This window comes from Rhamphochromis sp. 'chilingali' (genome assembly GCF_963969265.1).
Source record: "Rhamphochromis sp. 'chilingali' genome assembly, chromosome: 14".
NCBI lineage: Eukaryota > Metazoa > Chordata > Actinopteri > Cichliformes > Cichlidae > Rhamphochromis > Rhamphochromis sp. 'chilingali'.
Window position 1 is genome coordinate 24,816,476 of NC_137941.1, and position 24,849 is coordinate 24,841,324.

Below are 24,849 nucleotides of genomic sequence, written 5' to 3' on the forward strand. Positions count from 1 at the left end.
TGATTTGAATTTGCTTTTCTAGTCTTGTGTTAGCAATTGTTAGCCACATTTTTAACCATGTGTATGTTCTTTTTATTCTCTAAACTTTTTTTAATATATTCCCCCCCCCCCCCCCCCCCCCAATAAACTATACAGTGTCTACCTCATCATGTAGAAAGGCCCCAGTCATGAGACCAGGAAGACCAGGAACCTTCTTGTTGTGAGGCCGCAGCGGAAATTACCACAAAAACACTTATTCATCCTGAGCAGGAATATGGAAGTGAAACAACAAAAAGAAAAAAATTAAAATTTTTAAATCAACTTGAATTTAAGTCGTGTGAGCAGTTGCCATGCTTGGATTAAACGATTTAAAATTTGTGTTTAAAACTTACAAACTGCCGAGTCTTTTTATATCATTTTGATGAAATAAAAAGACTTTGATTGGTTACTGATGCTTTGGATTGTTGTTGGTTACATAATAGAAATAACAATAATAATAGAGATGATGATAAGAACAGTAATATTAATAATAAAATCCTAATAATCCTGATAAGAAAAAAATGTGACTTGTGTGTATTTTCTCTTTCTCTATGCCGTCCATACAATAATAATTACAAAGACTAAAACTAACACTGAAACCAATAAAAGGTAAATTAAAAAAAAAATCAAAATGAAGTAAATAATAATAATTATAATAATGATAATATAATACAAAACGAAACCTCCCATAGAGGATGGGTGCCAGACTAGAATTTCTACTACACCAATGTAATAATTCACAGATAAACAGTTAAATTAAACGTTCTTTTTTCCCACTATCACAGTGGGTCCATAGTTTTGTTTGTTTGTTTTTCAAGGATTTTTTCAGTCAATTAAGAAAAAGTTTTATAATTACATGACATGGTATTCTTTGCACTGAACTACCGGAACTTTTTCTGTACTTTTACACATTTATCATGTACCACGATATTTATATTTGTATTTATATTTATTTATTTAGCAAAGTGGCCACGTGTGTGCCCTGATGTAAAATGAATACTGAGGAAATGGGGAAAATAAAACTTTACACACACACACACACACACACACACACACACACACACACACACACACACACACACACACACACACACACACACACACACACACACACAACATATTTCCAATGTTTCTGAAAAAACCAAACGAAAAAAACAAGAGGGCAAAAGTGTGCAAATCGTGGTTGTAAATAAATGCTGATAAGTAATGCATAAGTAAACATTGTCTCCTCTATAAAATGTGGTGAGAAATTGTTCCTCCAGGCATTTATTTGGAAAGTCGTTTTCACCGGAAGTCGCGTTCTTCGATTTGGCTACACTGAGGCTGCGCACAACAGCCAGCTCCAACGCCTGCCTTGTGAGTGTGTGTTTGGAGTAGGACTGCAGCGGTGTTGAAAGCGTACTGTGAGCTCGTTGAGCTCCTCGGTGTTTTTCATGGAGAACAGATTCACTATCTGCTGATAAATCCGCCCGAGAGGACACAGAAGAGGAGGAGTAGGGAAGAGAGAGGAAGAAGGGAAAAACTGCAGAGGAGAAGAAGCGACAGAGGAGAAGAGGAGGGGGGACTAGGAGGAGGAAAAAATCGGGACAGGGAAAAATGCCGCAGATTTGACTGAAAAGGTAAGAAAACGTGCGGGATCGATAGCTGCTGTTGTGGATCCCGGAGCTGCCGAGGCTGGGCGGGTCGAGGTTTGCGGTGAAGGGGAGGTTACGGCTGCAGCAGCCGCAGTCTGCAGCTGTGAATGTAGGTCATTGTGTCTGTGGGCCGAGCCGAACCAAGCCGAGACACACCGAGCTGGGCCGGATAAGCTGCAGGAGGACGAAGGTGAAGCCCCATCAGCAGCAGCACCAGGAGGAGATAGACACAGACTGGTGCTGCAGGGACCAAATCATTTAATCTAACTAATACTACATCTGCTGCAAATAGCACAATGAACACCTTTGTGCCAAATCATAAATGTGACGCAAAGTTTAGCAGAGGAGTAGAACAGAAGATAGTGGAGCATGAGTTTATACTTTTTTTTTTTTAAAAAAGAGGTAAAAATGATAAAATATGTCATGACTGAAAGAATTTTGTTTTTCAAAATCTTCAACTAGTCAGAACTGTGTGATCATCAGATGTAATAAAGCAAGGACCCCACAGCTCTCCAGACACCAGATCGACATGACTCACTGTAAGGCCAAAAACAAGAATACTGCAAACACAAAGCTTTAATATAACTCCAAGTTAGAAGCTCGATAAAGTGCTGAGTGTCTGTGTGCCACATCACGTCAAGGTCACTATGTGAACTGCATGATTGCACTCAGCATGCCTGTGTAACTGAATAAATCCGAACACTACACTAAAATTAAAGGAGTTGCAATCCTGTGTTATGGCTTGCATGGGGGTGATTGCTGTGTCTCAAATTACAAGCAACAGAAAGCAGCTTAGATGGTAAGGAGCTAAATCTACAAAAACACTGAGATGGAATAAAAAAGGAATAGTTTGACATTTTTCTGTAGAGCCTACATTAAGTCCTCCAGCACTGCTGTAATTAACTGAAAAGCCCAGACTGTTCTTTAAAGGAGCACAGCCTTTAATAGGAGAGTGTGAGAAACAATGCAACAACTGTAGAAAGGGCGGGGGTTAAAAAAAATCACCACAGATGTTAAGTCGGCCGATAAGCTGACAGAAATGCAAACTGACTGATTTACTGGCTGACTGCTTGAACTGTGCTGACATGCCGATGAGGCGGGCAGTAAATCGCAGGCCGAGGCCGGAGCCAAGAATCTGAATCGGCCGGGAGAAGCGCCAGCTGAGAGAAAATCCGCACACGAAAATCACAGTGCTGCTTCGCTGATATTGCTCTGACACTTCGGAGCTGGACGCAGCTTTTTAGCAGCCACCCCCAGAGCTGTTTTTTATCACCTATGGCTGCTGTGCTCCTGCACTGACTTGCAAGGACGCTGTAAACTCGTTAGCTGCGGGATTTCTGTGTAGTTTGTGCACATTCTGGTCAAGCACCTCAGAGCTGTTAAAGTGTGAGCCTGTGGGCCAACATCTGATCGTGCAGGTTTGAAAACTGTGGTCTAGTGTTGGAGTTTATTGACTATCTCGTGTAACAGTGGGCCTCTTTTCCACTAACTCACACTGCTTTTAGCTTTAGAAAGGATACCTTAGACTTAAGGAGGAAAAACTGTCTGCATGTGTGTTTACAGATGTCTGCTGTCACAATGGAAGCGACCACCATCCTCCCCATTCTCAAGAAGAAGCTGGCCTTCTTGTCAGGTAAAACACTTGGATTTAAAAGAAAAGAAAATGAAATATCGACACCTGTTTCCTCAATCCTGTGGTCATCCCAGTTTGAGCTGTAATCTGATTCCTCCCCTCTCCCACCCGTCTGCCTGTCACTCTTTAGGGGGTAAAGACCGGCGCAGTGGTCTGATTCTGAACATCCCTCTCAGTTCAGATCAGACCAGCATGGAGGAGCTTAGCGCCACGCTGGACTACCTGCTTAGCATCCCAAGGTACACACAGAGACACGACTGAGGACAGTCTGGTGTGTGTCCCAGAGCAGTTGTGTCACCCAGAGACTGTTGGATTTCACTTTTAATGCTTTTAGACATGTTTGGGTTTTGGCTTGTCAGCGAGGAGCTGCTAGATTTGAACCCTGTGGCTCGAGTGTAGAAATCCAGCTTAAAGGATGATTCTAGTTTATTAAGTGTTACTATTTTTCAACTCGTCCTTTTTGAGCGTCCCCAGCACGATCTGACAGCTGTAATTCTTGGCAGCTCCACAGGTGATTCAGTCCCATTTTCCATATCTGGCCTCTTCAGCTCACGCTTCGTTTCTTCCAACACACGCTGGATGAGCTGTTTAAGCTCCTGTAGGTTGTTTATAGCTGACAAACTGGTATATAGATGGACTTGAAAGAGGAGCAGAAATATACCCGATGCTGGGAATGTGTGAAAAGCATATAAAACAAATAAAAAATAGTCTCAGGCTTTATTTTTGTTACCATTTGTACTTGTGAAGAAAACATAAAGTAGCCTCGGTAGCAGCAGCTTGGTGAGCTGGCTACCCAAATGATGCTCAAACAGGAAACTGTGTATGTAAATGATGGGGTGTGCGTGTGCTGTTGGTAACACACTCCCTCTCTTTGTCTGTGCCAGTGAGAAGTGTAAGGCTCGGGGTTTCACTGTTATCGTGGATGGACGGAAGTCTCAGTGGAACACCGTGAAGACTGTGGTGCTCATGTTGCAGGTAGAAACACATTTAGAGTCCCCGCAGGCACAACGCAGGCTTAAGCTGTGTTAATGCATTGGCTGCTATGGGTGTTCTTTAAAAAGCAGCGGGCTAATGATGGCGTTGATGCTGTTTCAGAATGTGATCCCACCTGAAGTGTCGCTGGTCTGCGTGGTGAAGCCAGATGAATTCTGGGATAAGAAGGTGACACACTTCTGCTTTTGGAAGGAGAAAGACCGTCTGGGCTTTGAGGTGAGTCTCTGAGCTGCTTCAGCTTGCAGCTAACTTTACACTTAAAGCACGATCTCTCTCTGTGGGTTTGTGGATGTTGAAGATTTGTACCTCAAATGAAAACAAGTCATATTTTGCCTCACGTGAAGCTGTGATTTTCCCCATCTGGGGCCATTTTAAACAAATGGCCGGCGTGTGAGAAGCATTTCTTGTAAACCTCAGATTATTAGAGTGGGGTTTGGTTCCCTTCATCACTGCTCCAACTTTCCATGTTCCATATAACCTTAAGAAGAAACAGAGACTAACACTGTTCTTTTTTGCAGTATTATACATGTTTTGGTTTTGAGAAATGGTGACACCTAATCCAAAGCTCTGGCTTTAGATTTCTGTCACACGTGGTGTAAACTCTTAGTTTCCATCTCCAGCCTGTCAAAAATCAGGTTGATTCCCACATGTAGACTTTTAAATTCACAAGCAGCTGCTTGCAAGAGCAGGTAGTCCTTCCCCTAGCACTTGAGAGGGCCTAACAGCATATGGTGGCTGCTTTGTTTGCTTATTTTTACGCATGCAGTTGTTAAGTTTGCGTGTCGGGATACCTGCTTGTAGGGAAATAACATCTGCTTGCAATCATGTTTCATCATGCTCATCATTTTATGATGGAAATCCATGGCCACACATCGGCATCAGGGCAAAAACTTACAAACTGTGCTCACATCGGCTTCACTTTGTGCTTATGCTAAACTATAGAGGTGGTAGTGGGATACCTGTAAAACTTAACCTTGTTAGTACTGGTCATTATCAGCAGGCTGCTTGTGCTTTTTCTGGAGTCTCTCGCAGTGCAACGCTCTGCCCTAAGTATAGCCCCACACAGCTGCGTGGCTCCAGACTCCTGTTACTGCGGCTGTGAGAAGTGGTTCTAATAAAAGCGCTATACAAATGCAGGCCATTTACCAATATTGTATTTATTTTCTTTTCACTTTGTTTTGTGCTGACTCTTAAGTCAGTCACTTGTGCACTGGTTACTTCAGGGCCAGTTTATGCAAAATAATCAGTTTTACTATTCATCCTGGAAAATCTTTGGTTCCTACGATACTTGAAAGTAGAATGGGAGGCAGAGCCTTGAGGTTTCAGGCCCCTCTTCTGTGGAACCAGCTTCCAGTTTGGATTTGGGAGACAGACACCTTCTCTACTTTTCTTTAAGATTAGGTTTAAAACACTTCTTTTCGATAAAAGGATCATGTGGCCCTGAAATCCTCTCTTAGTAACTCTGCAGGAGGCTGAGACTGCTGGGAGCTTCCCATGATGCACTGTTTCTTCTTCACTTTCTATGTATTTATACAACACTTTGTATTTAATCATTACTTAGTATTAAGCTCTGGCTCTCCCTTCCACAGTGTGTCTTTTGTCTTGTCTTCTTCCCCTCACCCCCAACCAGTCACAGCAGGTGGCTGCACCTTGCTGAGTGTGGTTCTGCTGGAGGTTTCTTCCTGTTAAAAGGGAGTTTTTCCTTCCCACTATCACCAGGTGCTTGCTCAAAGGGGGTCGTGTAGTTGTTCGGGTTTTCTGTCTGTTATTGTATGGTCTTTATATTACAGTATAAAGCACTGTGGGGTTACTGTTGTTGTGATTTGGCATTATGTAAATAAAGTTGAATTGATTTCTTCTCAGTCACCAAAAGGTTGTTGGTGCAACTTTGTGTCCTCCCCGTCTTCAGACAAAAACAGTGCAACTGCCACACCTAAAGGATGAAATGGCTGCTTTTACGTAGAGGACTTGGACCAGTGTGAATGTCCCAGTTTTTCTCCAACATTGGAATGAACCAAACGATTTTTTTCATTCTCATTTTCTTTTCCTCTTGATTTTTGGTTTAAAACGCACACGTACCCTTCTGATCTTTGTTGTCACCCGATATCACGCACAGAGCAAGTACGCCAGTTATAACAACCTTAAGCGTCGTTAACTGTCCTGAGTGCTGCTGGAAACCTGAGACAGGATCAATGGAGTGTGAGTGTGTTTGTGTGTCTGCCTCCTCCTCTATTACAACAGATGGTTTTACCGACAGAGATCAGTAGTCATTGTGACCCAGATTTCCACAGCCACGTTGGCTCCACGATTGTTACCATGGCAACCGGAGCAAGTTGGTTGATCAGTATCGACTTGATAGTTGTTAAATAAAGATAATCCGTCACAGCCAATGTTAAGGTGACTTTATTTTAGTAGTGAAATTGGAGCTTTTTTGGTTTTTGTTCTCAGGGCAAGAAATCTCCCTGGTGGTGCGTTTAAGGACGTGAACATTTCAGAAGTCGGCTCATGAGCTAAATATTTAAAATAATATGGTCAAAAGAAAGAGAGCTGGTGGTCTCATAAATTACATCTGTCTCATTCAATGCACTGGAGTATTACCGCTCATACACAGACCATCATCACTGAGCTTGTGGCTGATTGCTGGCGGTCTTGCGGTTGCATAGCTAAACCTCTAATATATTTGTCACACTGTCATATCTCAATCAGTTATTTTTTGTCTTTTCTAAATGTATTAACAGTTGCTTCAAAGTTTAGATAAGTTTTAAGTATGCACTGGCATACCCAGCAGTTATTTATTTATTTTTATTTTTTCTGTAGTCGCTACAAGTTGCTGAATTTCATACATGCTGCGTTGTCACTGGTGGCCACATCTCTGCTGTGCACGCCCCTCTGCGCACACGCACACACAGTTGTTAGAGATTCCAGTGATGGTGCTGAAATGTTACTATTCCGAACTATGGAGTGTCTCTGAGGGTGACACAGCAGGGTGTGGGTTGTACAGCTGCTCAAACATCTGACCTCACATTTAAATAAACATGCAGACACACGCTAGCTGAGTCCAATTCGTCTGCCGGCATCTGTTGCAGTGACAACTGGAAGTTCGACTCAACGTCAGCTGTCTTAGCAGGTTTACTTACAAAGCAGCAATTAAAAAAGCAAACAAAACAAAAGGCACTTCATATTTGTTTGTTCTCTTTTAAAAACTACATTTCAGGAATGCTGAACGCGCCACCTTCAGATTTAGAAAGCCAAAAGAGAAGTTTATTGTGTTCCAAGCACTCCGCTTGGTTGATGGATCCAAACAATCAGCACTCAGTGCAGTGGCTTCTAAATGTCCTCTGAAAACAAGGACTAGTTATGCATGCCCTTCCTCAGACATACCTATGTCTCACAGGGCTCCTGAGACATGAACACACAGACTGGCTGCCTGGCATGTGGCAGAGATTGAAGAAACTGTGTTTAATCCACCAATCACTGATATCAGAGCCTCAAATTAGACAGACAAACATGATCTTAAATGTAAGGATTGTTTATTGGATTAGAATCCGTAGCAGCCAGTGACTGACATCTAGAATCCATGGACATCACCATATTCTGTGTTTCCTCCCTAAAGCTGCTCTGCTGGGCCTTTGCTGCAGACGCATTCAGTCACTGCATGTTTGTGAGTCTTTCTGTGTTCAGTTTTGTATTTAATAACTGAAATGCACGCTCTGCTGGGCTGAAATCAGGTGACTGACTTTGCCGCTGAAAAAGTCTTGATTTCTTTGCATCGAGACACTCGACACTCGACACTTGTTTTTTTGCTGTATGCTTTGGGTCATTATCGATTTACACAGTGAAGTACAGTCCCATCAGTTTTGCAGTATTTGTCTGAGCAGAGTCTTTAGCCCTGTACACTTCACAATTCATCCTGCCTCTCCTATCAACAGTCACATCATCAATAAACACATCTTCATCGGTTCAGGACTGTGCAGGTGTTATTTTTTCTTTTCTTTTCTTCCAGTTTCAGGTTCATGCCAGAGGACTAATTGGGATTCTATGTATTAAAACCTGTAATTCCATGGAGTTAACGCAATGCTTTAATTAGTTGAATTCAAGCTGATATTCTGCACTTCAGTGACATGTTGTCACATGTTGTTTGATTGAAAATCCTCTGTGGTAGCAAAAAAATTTGTATTTGTCCAACAAATGATGGACTTGAATGTATACAGTTTATTGACATGCCCTACTTCAATCCAAATAAAATATCCTGGGTGGATGCTCATTCATGTCCCATGTAGCCTTACGTTATACATTTACACATTGATCCACATAAAAGCCACAACAAATCAATAGATAATCAACAAGTTGCCTTGGTGTCTTACCACTTAGCCATTAATGAAACTTTGAGATTCGGCTGATAGAAAGATATTTTATTCGTCGTTGTGTGTGCCTGTGTCTTTCTGAAGACTCTCTTCCAAGTCTGTAGCTTAGTTTCCCTGCTGGTTGTGTGGTTTCAAAATCCAAGACATATAAGAGTGTCTCGTGGTAAATGGATGCAGCACCATATGTAGCACCTAACAACCATCTTGAAATCGTCTGCCCTCAATGTTCCTTTTTCTCCTGTGCCTTTTTTATTTTTTGTGCCTTTTTGTATTAGCTTGCAGGTACAATTGAGTGCGCCTCTATTTAGTTTTGTGGTGCGTGCGCGTTGCATATCGATGTGCAGATCACAGCTACAACTAGTACGGACAGATTTATAGTCACTGGAGGCCAGATTTGGGCCCTTGGGCCTTGCGTTTGATGCCTGCTGTTACATATATGTGATGAAGCTATGGACTAATTAGTAAATGCTTCTAACAAAAGGTAAGATTTCCAAAACATTAATAAAGCATTTCTTTTAAAAGGTCACACAAACTGTAATTCTGAAAGTAATATTGAGTGGCTTTATGATAGACTGTCTGTTCTGGCTGACTTAGATGTTCTGAAGTGTTCTGTAGTTTCGTGTTAGTTTCTATAGTCCAGGTTGACCTCTGTGTTACTTCTATATTGAAACCTACATGACATTTCTCAAAATAGCACACAGTGTGTTTAGTGTGTTTCTCCCTACTGATATGTGTTGCATGTTGGCATCTCTGCTTCCTGTCAGGTGATCCTGGTTTCAGCCAATAAGCTGACTCGTTACATTGAACCGTGTCAGCTGACGGATGATTTCGGAGGAAGTCTGGACTATGACCACAGCGACTGGCTCAACAAGAGACTGGTATCTATCTATCTATTTATTTATTTATTTATTTTTTTTATGCTTTCGAGGGATTTCTGTAACTTAAAATATTTGTTGCCATGGTAACCTGGCACCAGAACTGAGTGTTTGGCTTTGTTGCAGGTTTTTGAGAAGTTCACGAAGGAGTCTACGTCACTGCTGGACGAGCTGTCGATCATCAATGATGCTGATAAAAGCAGCTCAATGGACAAGGACAAGTAAGTGTATACACACACACACACACACACACACACACACACACACACACACACACACACACACACACACACACACACACACGTACATCTACAGTTTAAACTAAACTGAGGGCAGACGGGTGAAATCCAGAGCCGTGTGTCTTGTCTGTCCTCTGCAGATCTGCCGACTGTGCCCTCTTGCCATCGTTTGACCCTGAGACTGTCCTTCAGACTGGTAAATATACATTTTCTTTACTTTATCCTCTTTCAGGAACTAAGATAATGTAAATGTGATTGCATTTGTACTGCTGGACTAGCAGGTAAAATACATGCAACTCTCGATAGTAACAACACCCAGCGTGAGGAGGCATTCGACTTTTTTTAAGCCTCTTTAAATGATTCAGTGGATTGAAAGGTCAGTTTAGCGTTGACCTGAGGAGTGATTAAATACTCCTGATAAGATGAGCAGTGGTTTTGAAAATCAGGTAGTGGACATTTGTGAATGGAAAAATAATGTAGTGCATTCCTCTTTTCCCCATTGAGGTCCAACCTACTTCTTCACAAAGCACACAGTGATTTCTATGATAGCTCCTAAAGCACAACGATAAACTGTATCAAGCTTTCAGGTCAAGCAGGCGGCAGGAGGGGAGAGAATATCTCGATAATGAAGCACAGACATGATGGTTGACTGAACAATCATTCTGCTCTTCTTGCTGCAGAAACATACAATTCTAACACAGGAAAAATTAATAGAGCATGTTTAAATACATCAAATGTTGACTGGAGTGCTTTACAAAGACGTGACAACTACAGCTTGCCAAGAGCACAAACAGTCTGTCTGTGAGTATTTGGGCAGTGACACAATTTAAAGTAATTTTGCTTTTATAGACCACTGCAGCAGAATGATCATTTAGGAAGTCGAGGCATTTTGCATAATCTTTGCTACAGTGTGCTTGGGTGTGTGTGGGTGCTGCACACTGTGGAAATAAAAAAATAAACAGATATTTCTTAAAGATTTCAAAGATGTCAGCCACGCTGGGTGCTCTAGTGGAGCTGTTTCTAAGGTTATTTGCTGATTAAAATCTGTATTTTAACTGGTAATGTTGAATGAAAAGTGCTGATTGATAAGGCAGGTGGGCGTTCCACTCCCACTCGAGACTCTATCCACTTGATTGAGTTCTTGGATCCTAGAAAGCGGTGGTTTCGCAGTTCAGTAACTACAGCGGAGGTATTAATGATTAGCCAGTCAGCACAACACACTTGGCTTCTGCAGTCCTGAGCCATGGGCACAAAACTGGAAGAACACACACAACCATTTTTCAAACAGTAAAGACACTATTTTTTTTTCAGGTTATTTAATGCAAAAATAAATAATTTTGTACTTATAAATATACACAAATATATAACACAGGCTGTCAGCAGCAAAAAAGGCAGTGCTTGCTGACAAAAGAGTTCAGGACATCCTCAACATTCACCTCAGTATCGCTGTCATCGAACAGAAGCGATCTTCACTAATTCATCAACTCATATCGGACTGCTTTCACAAAGTTTTACGGCTTCCTCCGGAGTAAAGGGATGTGGACACATATCGATAGCTGGGTTAAACAGCAAACTGACAGCCTACACTTACTACGGATGAAGGGCAGCCAGAGTTGTTTGTCCTACAGTGGCTACTGTAGCTCGGATTATGCATTCGAATTGGGAGCGGAAAGAAAACAGGACTCAGCAATCTGCGATTTATTGAGATTTAATAGTGAGATTTTACTCACTATACCTTTAAACAAAGCAAGCTGTGTGGTTTTTGTTTTGATTTCATCGTTGCATTTACAAGGAATGTTTTTAAATTGTATTTTTTAAACATGTTTTCCCCATTGCAAGTTTGCTACCATCAAAATCTAAAGAACACACTGAAAACACAGGAAGGATGGATGTGTTGACTGTACAGAGGGGCCTATGATTGTGTGTGTGTGTGTGTGCGTCTTGGGCTGAGGTGAAAGGAGTCTTTGTTTGTAGTACCACCCTCCTCCTTCCACCAGATCCTTTCGTAATTTAGCAACATTTACACAAGCATTGACTCATTATTGCTTCTGATGCTTTTTTTTACCACCCTTTTAAATCTCAACTCTCCTCTCTCTCTCTGTCTCTGTGTGTGTCTGCTGAAGGTCATGAGTTGCTGTCGGAGCTGCAGCAGCGACGTTTCAACGGCTCAGAGGGAGGAGGAGGAGGACAGGGAGGTGAGCAAGCAGCTGTCAGTCACCCAAATGTCGCTGTGCTGGCTCAGCTCAGACAGAAGGGTGATGCACAGATTAATTAAGAGGTGTCCTTTGTTTTCTCTGGAGTTTGGCGCATGAATGCAGCCATTCATTTCCTGGAGAGTACTATGCACTGTGTACAGTACAGTGTGACGCAGTGTAAGTGGATGCTGTGTTGGCTACTGGAGTTCTGTGTAACATTGTTTAAGAACTAAGAAACATCACAGCTGAGGCCTCAGCATCCACTAATTCAGTTCATGCTGATCTGCTTCTACTGTGGTATGTCTTCAAGAAGCTGCACATGTAGAATCATCACAAAATGCTGTGAGGTAAATGCAGTATAGCATCGTCAGGCCTGATGGGACTAAACCTTGCACTGGCAGAGAGCCAGAAAAGTTGCTATGGAAGTATAACCATGGAAATGAAAGTAAATTTAGATGGAGCCCTTCTAAACTCTGACTAAGCTTAAAGTTTATCAGTCTCTCACATCACTGTGGAAGAATTCTAGCCCATTGTGTTTTTTTTGTTTTTTTTACACCATTGCTTCAGTTTTTTGGATTTGGAGCATTTGTTGATGCACAGCTCTCTTAAAATCCCAGCTTTTCAAGCCGGATGAGCTCTGGATCTTGGATTCTTTTCTTTTTCAGTCATTCTGTTGTGGATTTGCTCCTGTGCTTGGGATCATTGTCCTGCTGCATAATCCACATTTGACTAGAATAATTTGTATGCAGAGGGGTTCATGAACAATTCAGTGACTGCAAGCTGCCCAGGTCCTGTGGCTGCAAAACCAGCCCAAATCATCACTCCTCCATCACTGTGTTTGAAAGTTGGTAAGAGGAGTTTGATTTTCACCAAATGTGGTGCTGCGCGTTACAGCCAAACATCTCCACTGTGGTGTCGTTTGTTTGTCCAAAGAGCATTGTTCCAGAAGTGTTGTGGTTTGTTCAGATGCAGCTTTTCAAACCGTTGTGCTGCTATGCTTTTTTTTTTTTTTTTTTTTTTTTTTTTGAGGCTTTCGCCAACCCTTCAACACAAACCATACTTGTAAAGTCTTTTCTAATTGCACTGTCATGAACTTATGAGATGCCACTTTTGAGGGTTTTTTCCCCTGAATATATTACATGGTCAGACTTTAGAGTGAATTTGCTGGGACATCTATTCCTGGGAAGTTTGAGACATTTTATTAAAAACAACTGAATGTTCCAGTGCAGCAAACGTCCCAAACTACTTCTTTAGAGAGGTGATCACACTTGCAGATGATCAGTTTAGTTTATTTCCTCAATCCACCTTAGCTCAGTTTTCCTATTGTGAATTAATCATTAAAGTTTAGAGAAACAGTGATAAAGTTTTATTTGAACAGTTCATTTTATAGTGCCGGGGTATCCTACACGAGAGAGCTGATATTTCAGTTTCCTGATGAGGAACCATTGTCAGCACGTTTTGTAAGAGTAGATGTGAAATGCTAAAATCCCACAGACCTTCTTCCTGACCTCTCTCTGAACTTCAGGTCCAGCCTGGTGTCCAATGGAAGAGGAGCTGCTGGCTCAGCCTCAGGTGATGAAGCTGCTGGACTCCCTCAGAGAGCAGTACACCAGATACCAGGAGCTCTGCAGGCAGCGAAACAAACGCACCCAGCTTGATGAGATCCACGCCAAAGTCATGCAGGTAACGCGCACACATGCATCGAGTGTCCATCTCAATATATTTCAGTTTCATGTGCAAACACTGCTGCGTTTCATCCTTTTTAGCAACTTTTATTTTTGACCCTTGGTGTCAGTGAGCTGCCTCACTGCTCAGCAGCACTTGAGGGCGAGATGAAGTAAACTCGCTTGTTTGTGGAGTTCTTTCAGCTGCAGGGGCTGATGGTTAACACCAGTGTCTTGGAGATGAGCCTAGGGTTACCATAGTAACTGAAAAATATCGGTCACTAGCTCGGAGGATTTGAGGTAGTTGTGGAAAGTTGGCCTAGATCTTGATCAAACTGTTCATGTGTGTGCCCAAGCTCTTCAAGGCATCACTGACCTGATAAATACAATCAAGTTATGATCCTGACACACACACACACACACACACACACACACACACACACACACACACACACACACACACACACACACACACACACCTGGATAAGCGGTTACTGTGCTGTATAAATACAAGCACACAGACAGCCTTCATACTGATAGCTGTTTTTAGATTATTGAGTAAAATGATGATCATGCAAATACTGCTTTCCAGGGAAACCTTACACACATTTCAGACCCATCACCAATTCTGCACATGAAGCCCGCTTTCTTGATGTGATGTCACAGGTGTTGGCATCCTGGTTTTTCCTTGTATTTAAAACTCACTACATGAACAGGCAGACTGGGTTTAGAGTTTGTGAGAAGGAAACATTTACCAGACAGAGGTAAATGCTTCCTTTTTAAAGAAAACGTAGGTTTTGTTGTGGAAAAAGGGGGGGGAAAGAAAAAGTGTGGCTCCACTCTTTGATGTTGACAAGGAGAAATCCTTTTTAATTGCTTACACATTGGTTTACTTTACACTGATCATTCTAATTTAATTCTCAAGCATGTGATGATCTATACTGATATCACGTCTGGCAGCAGTAGGTTCAAAGATCCTGCTGGTCACTCTGCTGCTCTGAGATGCACCAAGGTTCCTGTTGGAGAGTGAAATGATCCAGAAGTGCATGCAATCCAGATGCTTGAGTGGCTCTACTACCTAGGCCGTTTGAGTACAGTAAACTCATTGCCATGGTCAAGAAACCAGTTTGAGATGATTTGAGCTTTGTTACATAGTTGGCAGGAAAGAGATGGATATATATACAGTTAGGCTGTGGCGTTTAAACGATGCTCTGTTTGATGTAATGGGCCTAAAGTGTGGCAAGAAAATCCCACACCATTAAACCATCAGCAACAGCCAGCATTTTTAATACAATGCTGCTTTCCTGTTGTTTATGCCAAATTCTGACCCTATCATCTGAATGTGACAGAAGACAAGGCAAAGTTTTTCCGGTCTTCTCTTTCTGATTTTGTGAGCAGCTGTGAACTGTAGCCTCAGCCTCTGCCTTTGGCTGACAGGAGTGGTACCCAGTGTGGTCTTCTGCTGCTATAACCCATCTGCTTCAATGTTTTATTACGTTCAGAGATGCTCTTCTGCATACCTTGATTATAACAAGAGGTTATTTGAGTTACTGTAGCCTATTTTAACCCAGAGAACTGCTGCTGACTGGATGTTTTTTCGTTTTTGGGCCATTCTCTGTAAACCCCAGAGATGGTTTTGTGGGGGGAAATCCCAGCAGATCAGCAGTTTCTGAAATGCTCAGACCATCCTGTCTGGCATCAACAACCAAGCTACGCTCAAAGTCTTCAACGTTCTCATTCTGATGCTCACCTTGATCACATTTACATGCCTAAACACATGGAGTTGCTTCCATGTTATTGGCTGTTGATTTGTATTCAGTGTGCCTAATGTAGTGGCCCATACGAGGAAAGACTTTATTTTTATTTATTATTTTATTAACATCACGTTATTAAGGAGTGTAGTTAATGTAGTCAGATTCTTTAAGCACTGGGCTTTGCTGTGGTTTCCCTTAAGTTCTTTCAAATTCTCCTTCATGCATTATCGACCTCGCGTTGAAGTTGCTGACAGTTTCATTGCTTTTTAACTTGAAGCATTAAAGAAAATGGTAATAAAAACAGCCAAATTCAGCACAGATGCTTCAGTTTCAGTGTACTGGCTCTGCGTGAGATGTCAACCAAATGTACATGTTTCCTTACATTTTTATGGTCACCATTTTTCAAGTTTGCCGGCTTGCGAAGGTACCCAGAGTAGATTGTCCTCCTGACTCTGTAGGAGATCATGTATTTTGTGTTTCTCTCTTCCAGGTGGTCACCTGGCTGCAGGGTCCGGGTTCAGAGCTGCTGAAGACTCAGCAAACGATCGGGGACTCGATTCGATCAGCTCAGGCTCTGCAACAAAAACACGAGGAGATCGAGAGCCAGCACAGTGTAACGAAACACACACATCATCGTGATCAGAATCATGTGATTTGAACAATCTGATGAGTCGGCTGCTGTTTTTAGTTTCCCTGTTAAAAGATCACAGAAACTCGCTTTTGGTGTTTGAGGACTGTGAGGCATGAGCTAATTCTGTCTCTCGCTGTGTGTACAGGAGTGGTTTGCTGTTTATGTGGAGTTGAACCAGCAGATTGCTGCCTTGCTCAGCACCGGAGAGGAGGAGGAAGTGGCCGAGCTGAAGGCGCTGCAGCAGCAGCTGAGCGACGTCTGCTACCGCCAGGCGGCTCAGCTGGAGAGCCGACAGAACGTCCTGCAGGCAGCACAGGGCTTTCACAGCACCACGCAGGAGGTAAAGCACAGTCTTAGCACTGCTAGGCTATTAGCCTAGCTCGACAGCAGAAATCTACTCTAACCTGTAATGTTGTCTTGCTGTTATCCAGGATGGGTAGACCTGTGAAAATGCTAATGACTTCTTCAGACTGATCCAGGTTTTTTTTGTTTGTTTTCTGTCTCTGCAGTTGTCTCAGCAGTTGGACGGTCTGCTGGGCATGCTCTGCGCTGATGTGGCTCCAGCTGATGGTGCAGCTATTCAACAAAACCTCAAACTGCTGGAGGAGAAGCTGCAAACCGTTGGTTTGTACCCAGAACAATCAATCCCCTTATTTTCCGTCAGGATAATTAATAGTTTTCATGAAGGTGCTCCGTCACATTAACAATCTCCTCCAATGCAGAGGCAGGTCTTACCTCGCTGCGACAGAAGGGGGCGTTGTTGCTGGAGCAGATGTGCAGCCAGCCGTCCTGGCCTCTGGAGGAAACTGAGAGTCCAACCACAGAACAGCAGGACGGCGTTCAACACATCCAGTCTGTGATGGAGGACATGCAGCTTCGCAAGCAGAGGTTACTTTTGTCTTGTTTTGCTACAGGGAGGGGTGAGTGAGGGTTTTTGGGGGGCTTTTTTGCCAAGAAGGAAGCTGTATTTAACTCCCCACTTGAAGCTAGAGTCAAAAACTGCCTGTTCCCACTCCTAACAGGATAAAAACCAAAGCCGATATCTGAAGTCCCCGATCCTGATTGTGATTCTCTCAGATCTCACTCATGCGATAATCCTCAAAAAATGAGTGAATAAAGCTTAATGGCTAAGGAAAAACAAAGAGTTGTTTGCTTCTGTGCAAAATGCAGGTGGATATTTAAAACAAATACTGCTGTCCTTTTATTTATAATTTAACAAGGCTAATATCATGTTTTTAAAAAATTCCAGAAATATCAAATGTTTTACACAGTGAACTTTCCAGTTTTGGGCTTCATCTACATTCTGGGTTTTCTCATTTACACCCACAAAAAAAGGGAACTGTTCAAATATTAAACTTTTCTCTTCCCTGTCCTCTGGCTCCACCTTCAGGACAAACTTTGTATTGCCGCTCCATTAATGGTTCAGATTCTGAGGTATGTGGTTTGTTTGTGGTAGTGGCAGCGGTTTACACAATTACCTAACAAGAAAACCCCCCCAGGAGATTAGACACAGTTCCCTGTGGTGTTGTGTCAGCAAGAGCATGTGGTGTGAAAATCTGTTCTGCTGTTTGTTTTCCAGACTTGAAGGCATATTTAACTGTGTGTGTTGCAGATGTGAGGACATGGTGGACGTAAGGAGGCTGAAGATGCTACAGATGGTCCAACTGTTTAAATGTGAAGAAGACGCTTTGCAGGTGAGGAATGCAACACAAAACGCAACAAAACACACACACATATGTGGATTTCATGTGTTTATGTTATGATTAATTTGTGCATGCATCTGGTTAGGCAGTGGAGTGGCTCAGTGAGTTGTTGGACGCCTTGTTGAAGACTCACGTCAGACTGGGAGACGACTCTCAGGAGACCAGGACCATGCTGGACAAACACAGGAAGTTTGTGGATGTCGCTCAGGTGAGACGCTTCACTTGATCTTTAGCTAACATAAAAAATCCAGCTGATGTACCTAAACATCAGCATGACAGTGTTCATAACGTTTTTGCCTTATTCCTCATGTCTTAGTGTTTTGTGTGTTTTTCACACTTAAATGTTGGAAACCATCAAACAAATTTAAATATTAGACGGAGACGACCCTGATTACTGCCAGAGCTGCTGAATCAAGACTCATCAAGCCACAATCTAAAGAAACAGTTTGGAAAAGGTTACAAAGTCATTTCTTTTTTTTTTGCCTGTCCCATTTGGTTCTTTAGCCGTCAGAATTGTTGTCTGAAGACCAACAAGGATACCCAATGGATTTACTTTGCCAAATGGATCATCATGGCCTTGCCGTATTGGTGCATTTGATTGACCTTTGTTGTTATTTTTTATTTTATTTTCAGTTGTTACAGACGGGACAGACATGACTGAGGGATAGGAAAGGGAGAAAGGAAGATGAAGGAAAAGAAAAACAGAAGGGAAGAGAGACAGTGAGAAAGGGCACTTAAAAAGAGAAAGAAGAGAAAAAAAAATCTCCTGGATCACCTGTTGAGAGAAAAAGAAGAAAACAAGCAAAAAAAAAACCCAGCAACATACTAAACACAACAACATCATGTTAGTCTAGCTAAGTGTAAACAGCAGTAAATACTAAATATTGAATGTTGTTGTGCAGCACGTAGGACCGACAGTGCACAATGTGCTTGGAAATAGCAGCCAATAAAGGTGTAGTTTATGTCTATGAACAGTGAACACCCGTGTGCACACCTGTGTGGATCAGCACGCTTCAATTCAAATGGTTTCCCCATGTAACGGTCTGCTAGAGGATGTAGAGAGCCATAGTCCCGTCTCCCAGGGCATGAAGCAGGCATGGAGGAGATCCAGGCTCCAGACATCCAGAGGCCCCAGAGTGCGAGAGCCCAAGGAGGACCACCAGAGGGGCATCGTGCCACCCTCATTGGAAGAGCTGATGACAGCCCCAGATGAGGGGTCACCCAGTAGCCACGGAGCAGAAGCCAGAGGGGGCTCCACCGGCGTGCCCGCTGGCTCTGCCGGCAGCCAGCTGTGCCAGAGTGAACCGAGCTGCAGGCCCAGAGGCCGGAGGCCCGAGGGCCCCCTTTGCCCCGGAAGAGGCCTGACCGTGCAACAGGCACCAGGCCCCGCCAAGTAGTCACCGGGAGTGAGCTGGTACATACCTGAGCGCCCAGCCCCGGACACCAAGAACCACCAACGCACCGACCCCTGAGGGCATCAGTTACCGGCAGGGAGTGTGGTGAGATAGGCCTTTGGAGGGCCTGGGAGTTCCCAGAGAGGTGGAGTCTAAGACCCGACCTGACATATAGACACAGACAAACAGGCACACACAGACACAAACATGCGTTCCCACCCTCATGCACACATATACAAATACTCAGCACTCACCCAACGTAGGGATAGACATACATGGACATGTACACACAATCACACTCCCCAAACAAACTCTATACCCCGGGTCCAGGTACCCTCGCCCATGGAGGGGGAAACGGCACCTAGACCCAGGAGATGCTACCCTTTCCCCCGGGGTGGAGGCAAGCAGACCGCCCCAGGCTCCGCAGCAGCAGGGAGGCCCCGCATCCCAGATCCCAATGGGACGGCCAACACCTCCTCCCAGCCCCCCCGCCCCGATGGCCAGCAGAGAACAGGGGTGTGTGAAGACCCCAAACCTCCCTCCTCTCGCTCATGTGTAGTGTTGCTGTGTGTTGTTCTAAGGTTCATTTAAAACACGGGCAAGCATGGTGCTGCTGCCAGAGTGCAGCGGGTGTTAGCACGGCCCCTCCCGAGAACCCTCAATGCCTACATGGATTTAAAATTGAGAGGTGGTCACCGGCGCCAGAGGTGGGGTTGAATACACAGACCGTCCACTGGACGCCGTTAACGTGCCCACCCTCAAGGCCCTATATATATGTGTTATGAGAGTGTGAGTAATGTGGATGTCTAAGTTGTGGAATAAAATTGAGGCACAGGCAGCCAGAAGGGGACGGGGGGGGGGGGACGGGGGGAGGGATGCCTCCCCTGCACCCTGGTGACACACCCGCACCCCAAGGCCCTACTTGTGTGGGTGGGTGTGTTGGGGCGGGAAGAGGGAGGCAAAGTCATTTTTAAGGCTTTGGGTACTCCAGTGAACCACAGTGAGAGCCATTATCCACAAATCGTGAAAACAGTGGCAAACCTTTCATGAATGGCCTGTTGACCAAAATTACTCCAAGTGTGCAGCGACGACTCATCCAGGAGCTCACACAAGAACACAGAACAACATATCTAAAGAACTGCAGGCCTCACTTGCCTCCAATAAGGGCAGAGTTCATGCTTTAACAATGAGAGAGACTGAAGACTGACCAAAAGAACTCAAAGGTTCGTCGCACAATTGTCAAAAAATATCTTAATGATCCCCAAACTTTTGAGAAAATATTCTGTAGACTGACAAAAGTTTAACTTTTTGTGAGGTTTGAGTCCTTTTACATCTGGAGTGGAACTAACACACCATTTAATAAAACAAACATACCAACAGTCAAACCTAGTGGTAGTAGTTTTATGGTCTGTGGTTGCTTTGTTGCTTCAGGACAAGCTCAAGCACACCTGGATTATCTAGAAGGAACATGATCTTAAACACAACAGCAAGTCCAAAACACGAAAAACAAAATGATTCTTTTGGAGTTGCCTAGTCAAGTCTGGACTTCAATTCAAGATGAGATGCTTTAGTATGACCTTAATAGGCACTCAAACTCTCCAAGTAGCTGAAAATTGAAACATCTTGCAAAGAAGCCATACTAAATTAGTTTCATCTCGCTGGAAGAGTGTCCAAACCAGTTTCATGGAAATCTATTTGCTAGTTTAAGGCTGGCTACTCAAAACCAAAACTGTGAAGCTAATGATGCCGAAGGATCACAAATGTCGTTCGGGTTTCATCATCCAGGTGCCGTTTCTGTCTGAATGTCTGCACAAAATGAAGTGCAGTCAGTCTAACAGATTATATTTAAATATTAATATTAGATGTTATTGAACTGAATATGTTTCTGTCTTCTTGTTCCTTCAGAGCACCTACGATTATGGCCGCCAACTGCTGCAGGCCACCGTCGTCCTCTGCCAGTCTCTGCGCTGTACGACGCGCTCGTCCGGAGACACTCTGCCTCGCCTCAACAGAGTCTGGAAACAGTTCAGCGTCAGCGCCGAGGAGCGACAGCAGAGACTGGAGCTGGCTCTCAACTTCCACACTGCCGCTGAGAGGGTGAGAAAAACACTTTTAAACTGTCAGATGTTACATCAGTGTCAAGTCTGGACGCGTCAGCATGCCATTATTGACTAAAAATAAGCCACACGGTTATTTAAAGTCTAAATTGTATGTTTACTATGGTCCAGGTGTTACAGCAGGAACGTGTGGAGGCGGAGTCTTTAGATGAAGTCGACTCTTTGGGCAAAACTCTGCTGGACAGACTGACCATGCCTGTGATCTTCCCTGATGGGTACGTACACATTCATTTGACGTACCTGAATTATGACTTTATATGTTTAATGCTATCCTAAATCATACAAACACTTATTTGGCTATTTAGAGCCACATGAATTCACTTTGCTTTTGTTACCAGTAATTACTGGCATAAACCTAACATAAAGAGCCAGTTATCAACACAGAAATGTAATAAACTACCTCATGGCTTACAGGTGTCATGTCGCAGCAAGGTCCTCTGAAACATGCCTGCATTATCAAACCTGATGAGTTCAGTTTTCAGTTAAATTCTGTTTTATTTATATAGGACCAAATCACAACTGCAGTCAGCTGAAGGCTCTTTATATTGTAAGGTAAAGACTTTAAAATAATACAGAGAAAACCCCAACAATCAAACGACACCCTTTGAGCAAGCACTTAGCAACAGTGGGAAGGACAAACTCCCTTTTAACAGGAAGAAACAGGGTCAGAGAGGGGTGGCCATCTCACACAATCAGCTGGGGATGAGGGAGGAGAGGATAAAACACAGACTGTGGAAGAGAGCCACAGATTAATAATTACTAATGATTAAAAGAGCAGTGCTGATTTCGCATGAAAGCTGAAGGCTCTGCCTCCCATTCTACTTTTAGATATCTTAAGAACCACAAGTGAGCCTGCAGTCTGAGAGTGAAGTCCTCTGTTGTGGTGATATGGTACTATAAGGTTTTTAAGATGAGATGGGGTCTGGTTATTCAAGACCGTGTGTGTGAGGGGAAGGATTATAAATTTGATTCTGAATTTAACTGGGAGCCATTGAAGAGAAGCCGATATGGGATGCTCTCTACTTCTAGTCCCTGTCAGTAATGGTGTAAAAGCAACTCATAATCGGGGTTCTTGTGATTTCAGGAGCGAGCAGTTCTTTGGGAGTCCCACTGACACGGCGGCAGCAGCAGAGGGTGTCAGAGAGCGCCTCCTGTTGGTGGAAGAGCGGCGGCTGCAACTGCAGGAGGCGAGGCTGCACAATGATGGGGATGAGAGGGAGGAAGAAGTGTTGAATGGGCAAGATGCAAGACTAGATGTAATTGGAGAAGAACTTAGTGAGAAAGAAGACCAAGATGAAGAGGAGGAGGATGTAGGGCAGCAGGATGAAGATTTGGAGAGGGCTACACAGGATTGCTAATGGATCGCTGACGATGTTAAACCAAGCAGCCTTAATGAAGCCTGTCAGCGAAGGGCTGCTGATTTCTACAGACCTCTCGTGTTCTCGCCTAGGGCAGGATCGCCTTCTGTCGGCTGCTTCTCTTACTGCAGCGGCTTTTCCCTACATTAAGACTACACTGCACCATCAGCATCACTGCATAACACTTCCTGCAAGAGGATAAACATGCTGGACACCTTTCCTCCATCTGGTTCTGGAAGATCAGGCATAACAAATGTAAAATACTGGAATTGTTTACTGGAATGTCTACTCCTTTGATGATAATCAACTGTAAAATAATCCATTTCAGGTGAGAATAGTCCCAGCTTGTATCTAACTGCTTCCTCCTCCTCAATCCCTACAGTAGACAGAGCTTCTATGGTGCTTCCTGTTGGTCTCATTCCTGCATCAACAGTCCTGATACTTTAGTACAAACAGGCTGGAAAAAAAGCTTCTGTCCAGCTTTCTGGAACTCGAGGAAATGTTTAAAGTTCAAAAAGGCATCAGGAACAAATTTCATTCGGTGTAAAGTAAAAGGTTTGTACTCGTTGGAATTTGTTTTAAAGTCTGCCTGAAGTTTAAAATTTTCTCTACATTAATCACCTTATTCCTAGCCTCATGTTAGCGGCGTGCTACACGTGTCATTCCTTTTTTCCAGCAATAAAAACTCTTACAATAATGAATAATGCAGGAATACAGCCTGTTACACCTTAAACAGTAGATCATATATAGAATAAGGACATCTGCCTTCTGCTACCAAGGGTTCACAGAAAGTGGCATCAGAGTAGTAAACTGCATTAACTAATACTCAGATAAATTATGCTAAGTGAAAATGGCGTTTAGGCTCTTATTTGGATGAACTTCTTTCTGCTTTAACATAAAAAAAACAAAAAAGCAAAAGTCCAACTTTATTTTCTTGGACACAGGAAAAAACAACTTTGACCTGCAAGAGCAGGGCTTCACAGACAGAGGTTAGCATTAGCATAGCAGAGCTTTTCAGAGGCTTCATTTTATGTTACATGAGCCACTTTGTAGATGGCAGAGCTGTGTTCCTGCAAATATCTTAGTAAAGGTAAACATGTACTAAAGGACTGACTTAAGTAACCAGCAAACTTTGCATCTGTAGTTTAAACAAAGTAACATGGGAGTAGGAAAAGGTGTCTATGATTCAGCTTCTAGGAGGCCATTTTTTCATCAAGACTCACCATCAGGTACTGTTTTAAAGATCATGAATGTGCATACTTTTTTCAGTTTCTGGATGAGTGGCTACCATTATTTTATGCTAATGAGTTTTAACTCAACAGTGAAGGCAGAGACTGTTTGACGTGGCTAGCTTTAGTGTGGCTGAGTCAGCAGTTCTCACACTGCTTTGTACAAATGAGTGGGTGTAGTTTCTTTTTCAAGTGATCCCATTTTCCTGTACGTGAGTCATGATCCAGGATAAGGAGATGGATCACTCTGACCATAGCTGGGGTCAAGCAGTGTGTGTGACTACAGCGGTTAGTGTGATGTAATAAAGTATATCAAATGTAAATGTCAGATTATTCATTTATTACAGTTTTATATTGATCATGGACTGACATGCTATATCCAGATATATATTTAGGGTTTTGGCTGTTAGAACACTGCCCCCTGTTTTTTTTTTTTTTCTTTTAAAAACATTTCTTCAAAATATTGTTTTTGTATTCTTTTTGGGCCTTCATATCTGTAGTTACACATTCGAACAAATAAATGTGCATAAAGGAGAGCGATTTCTTTTTCATTTCAGTTGGACTTTAACTTTTTCCCATTGATGCGGTCTCTGGGACGTCATCCATCACTGTTGTACCATTGTGTTCATGACTCTTACATCTGTCAAGGACTTGAAACGTTAAACTTCCTATCATAGTGGAAATCAGACCATGTGCTGTTCACTCAGAGGCCAGTATCTGGTTGTCATTAGCCAATGTAGCAACATCCCAAAAGGACGGATTCTTTTTTTTTCCCCTGACATTTTTCAAGCAAACCTCTCAGTAACTGGTTGGTGTTTGACCAATAATTGCTGCTGTAAGTGTAATTGCTATATGCTTTGTTCTGTCTATTCACATGTACCATGACATCAATACAGCATCCTTCTCTAAATAAAGCTTTTGAACTTCATGGATTTGTTGCTTTCATGATGACAATTTTTGTATCAAACAGCAAAGCATAAAACGGGTTAATGGGTAAATGTATGGCTACAGGTAAAGAAACAGCAGGTAAATTACAAAATGTATGGTT

The 24,849-nt window shown here is 43.0% G+C and overlaps 1 protein-coding gene across 1 annotated transcript; it reads left to right on the forward strand.

Annotated features, from left to right (window-relative positions):
• Nucleotides 1-1,341: 1,341 nt before the first annotated feature.
• Nucleotides 1,342-24,729, forward strand: sestd1 (SEC14 and spectrin domains 1). Its single transcript, XM_080903671.1, has 19 exons — nucleotides 1,342-1,637; nucleotides 3,216-3,285; nucleotides 3,416-3,524; nucleotides 4,170-4,260; nucleotides 4,381-4,494; nucleotides 9,407-9,520; nucleotides 9,644-9,738; nucleotides 9,897-9,952; nucleotides 11,880-11,951; nucleotides 13,477-13,634; nucleotides 15,860-15,982; nucleotides 16,146-16,340; nucleotides 16,510-16,624; nucleotides 16,723-16,888; nucleotides 17,613-17,694; nucleotides 17,789-17,911; nucleotides 21,003-21,194; nucleotides 21,326-21,429; nucleotides 22,299-24,729. The coding sequence occupies exons 2-19, from the start codon at nucleotides 3,216-3,218 to the stop codon at nucleotides 22,570-22,572; spliced, it is 2,253 nt and encodes a 750-aa protein (XP_080759797.1). The 5' UTR covers nucleotides 1,342-1,637; the 3' UTR covers nucleotides 22,573-24,729.
• Nucleotides 24,730-24,849: the final 120 nt, after the last annotated feature.

What these genes read in the sequence shown, in the direction of transcription:
- sestd1 (XM_080903671.1), top strand. Translation starts at nt 3,216, where the DNA reads ATGTCTGCTGTCACAATGGAAGCGACCACCATCCTCCCCATTCTCAAG. An exon ending in AGCTCAATGGACAAGGACAA is followed by an intron (nt 9,739 to 9,896) that starts GTAAGTGTATAC and finishes TGTCCTCTGCAG; the next exon opens with ATCTGCCGACTGTGCCCTCT. An exon ending in AGGAGGAGGAGGACAGGGAG is followed by an intron (nt 11,952 to 13,476) that starts GTGAGCAAGCAG and finishes TCTGAACTTCAG; the next exon opens with GTCCAGCCTGGTGTCCAATG.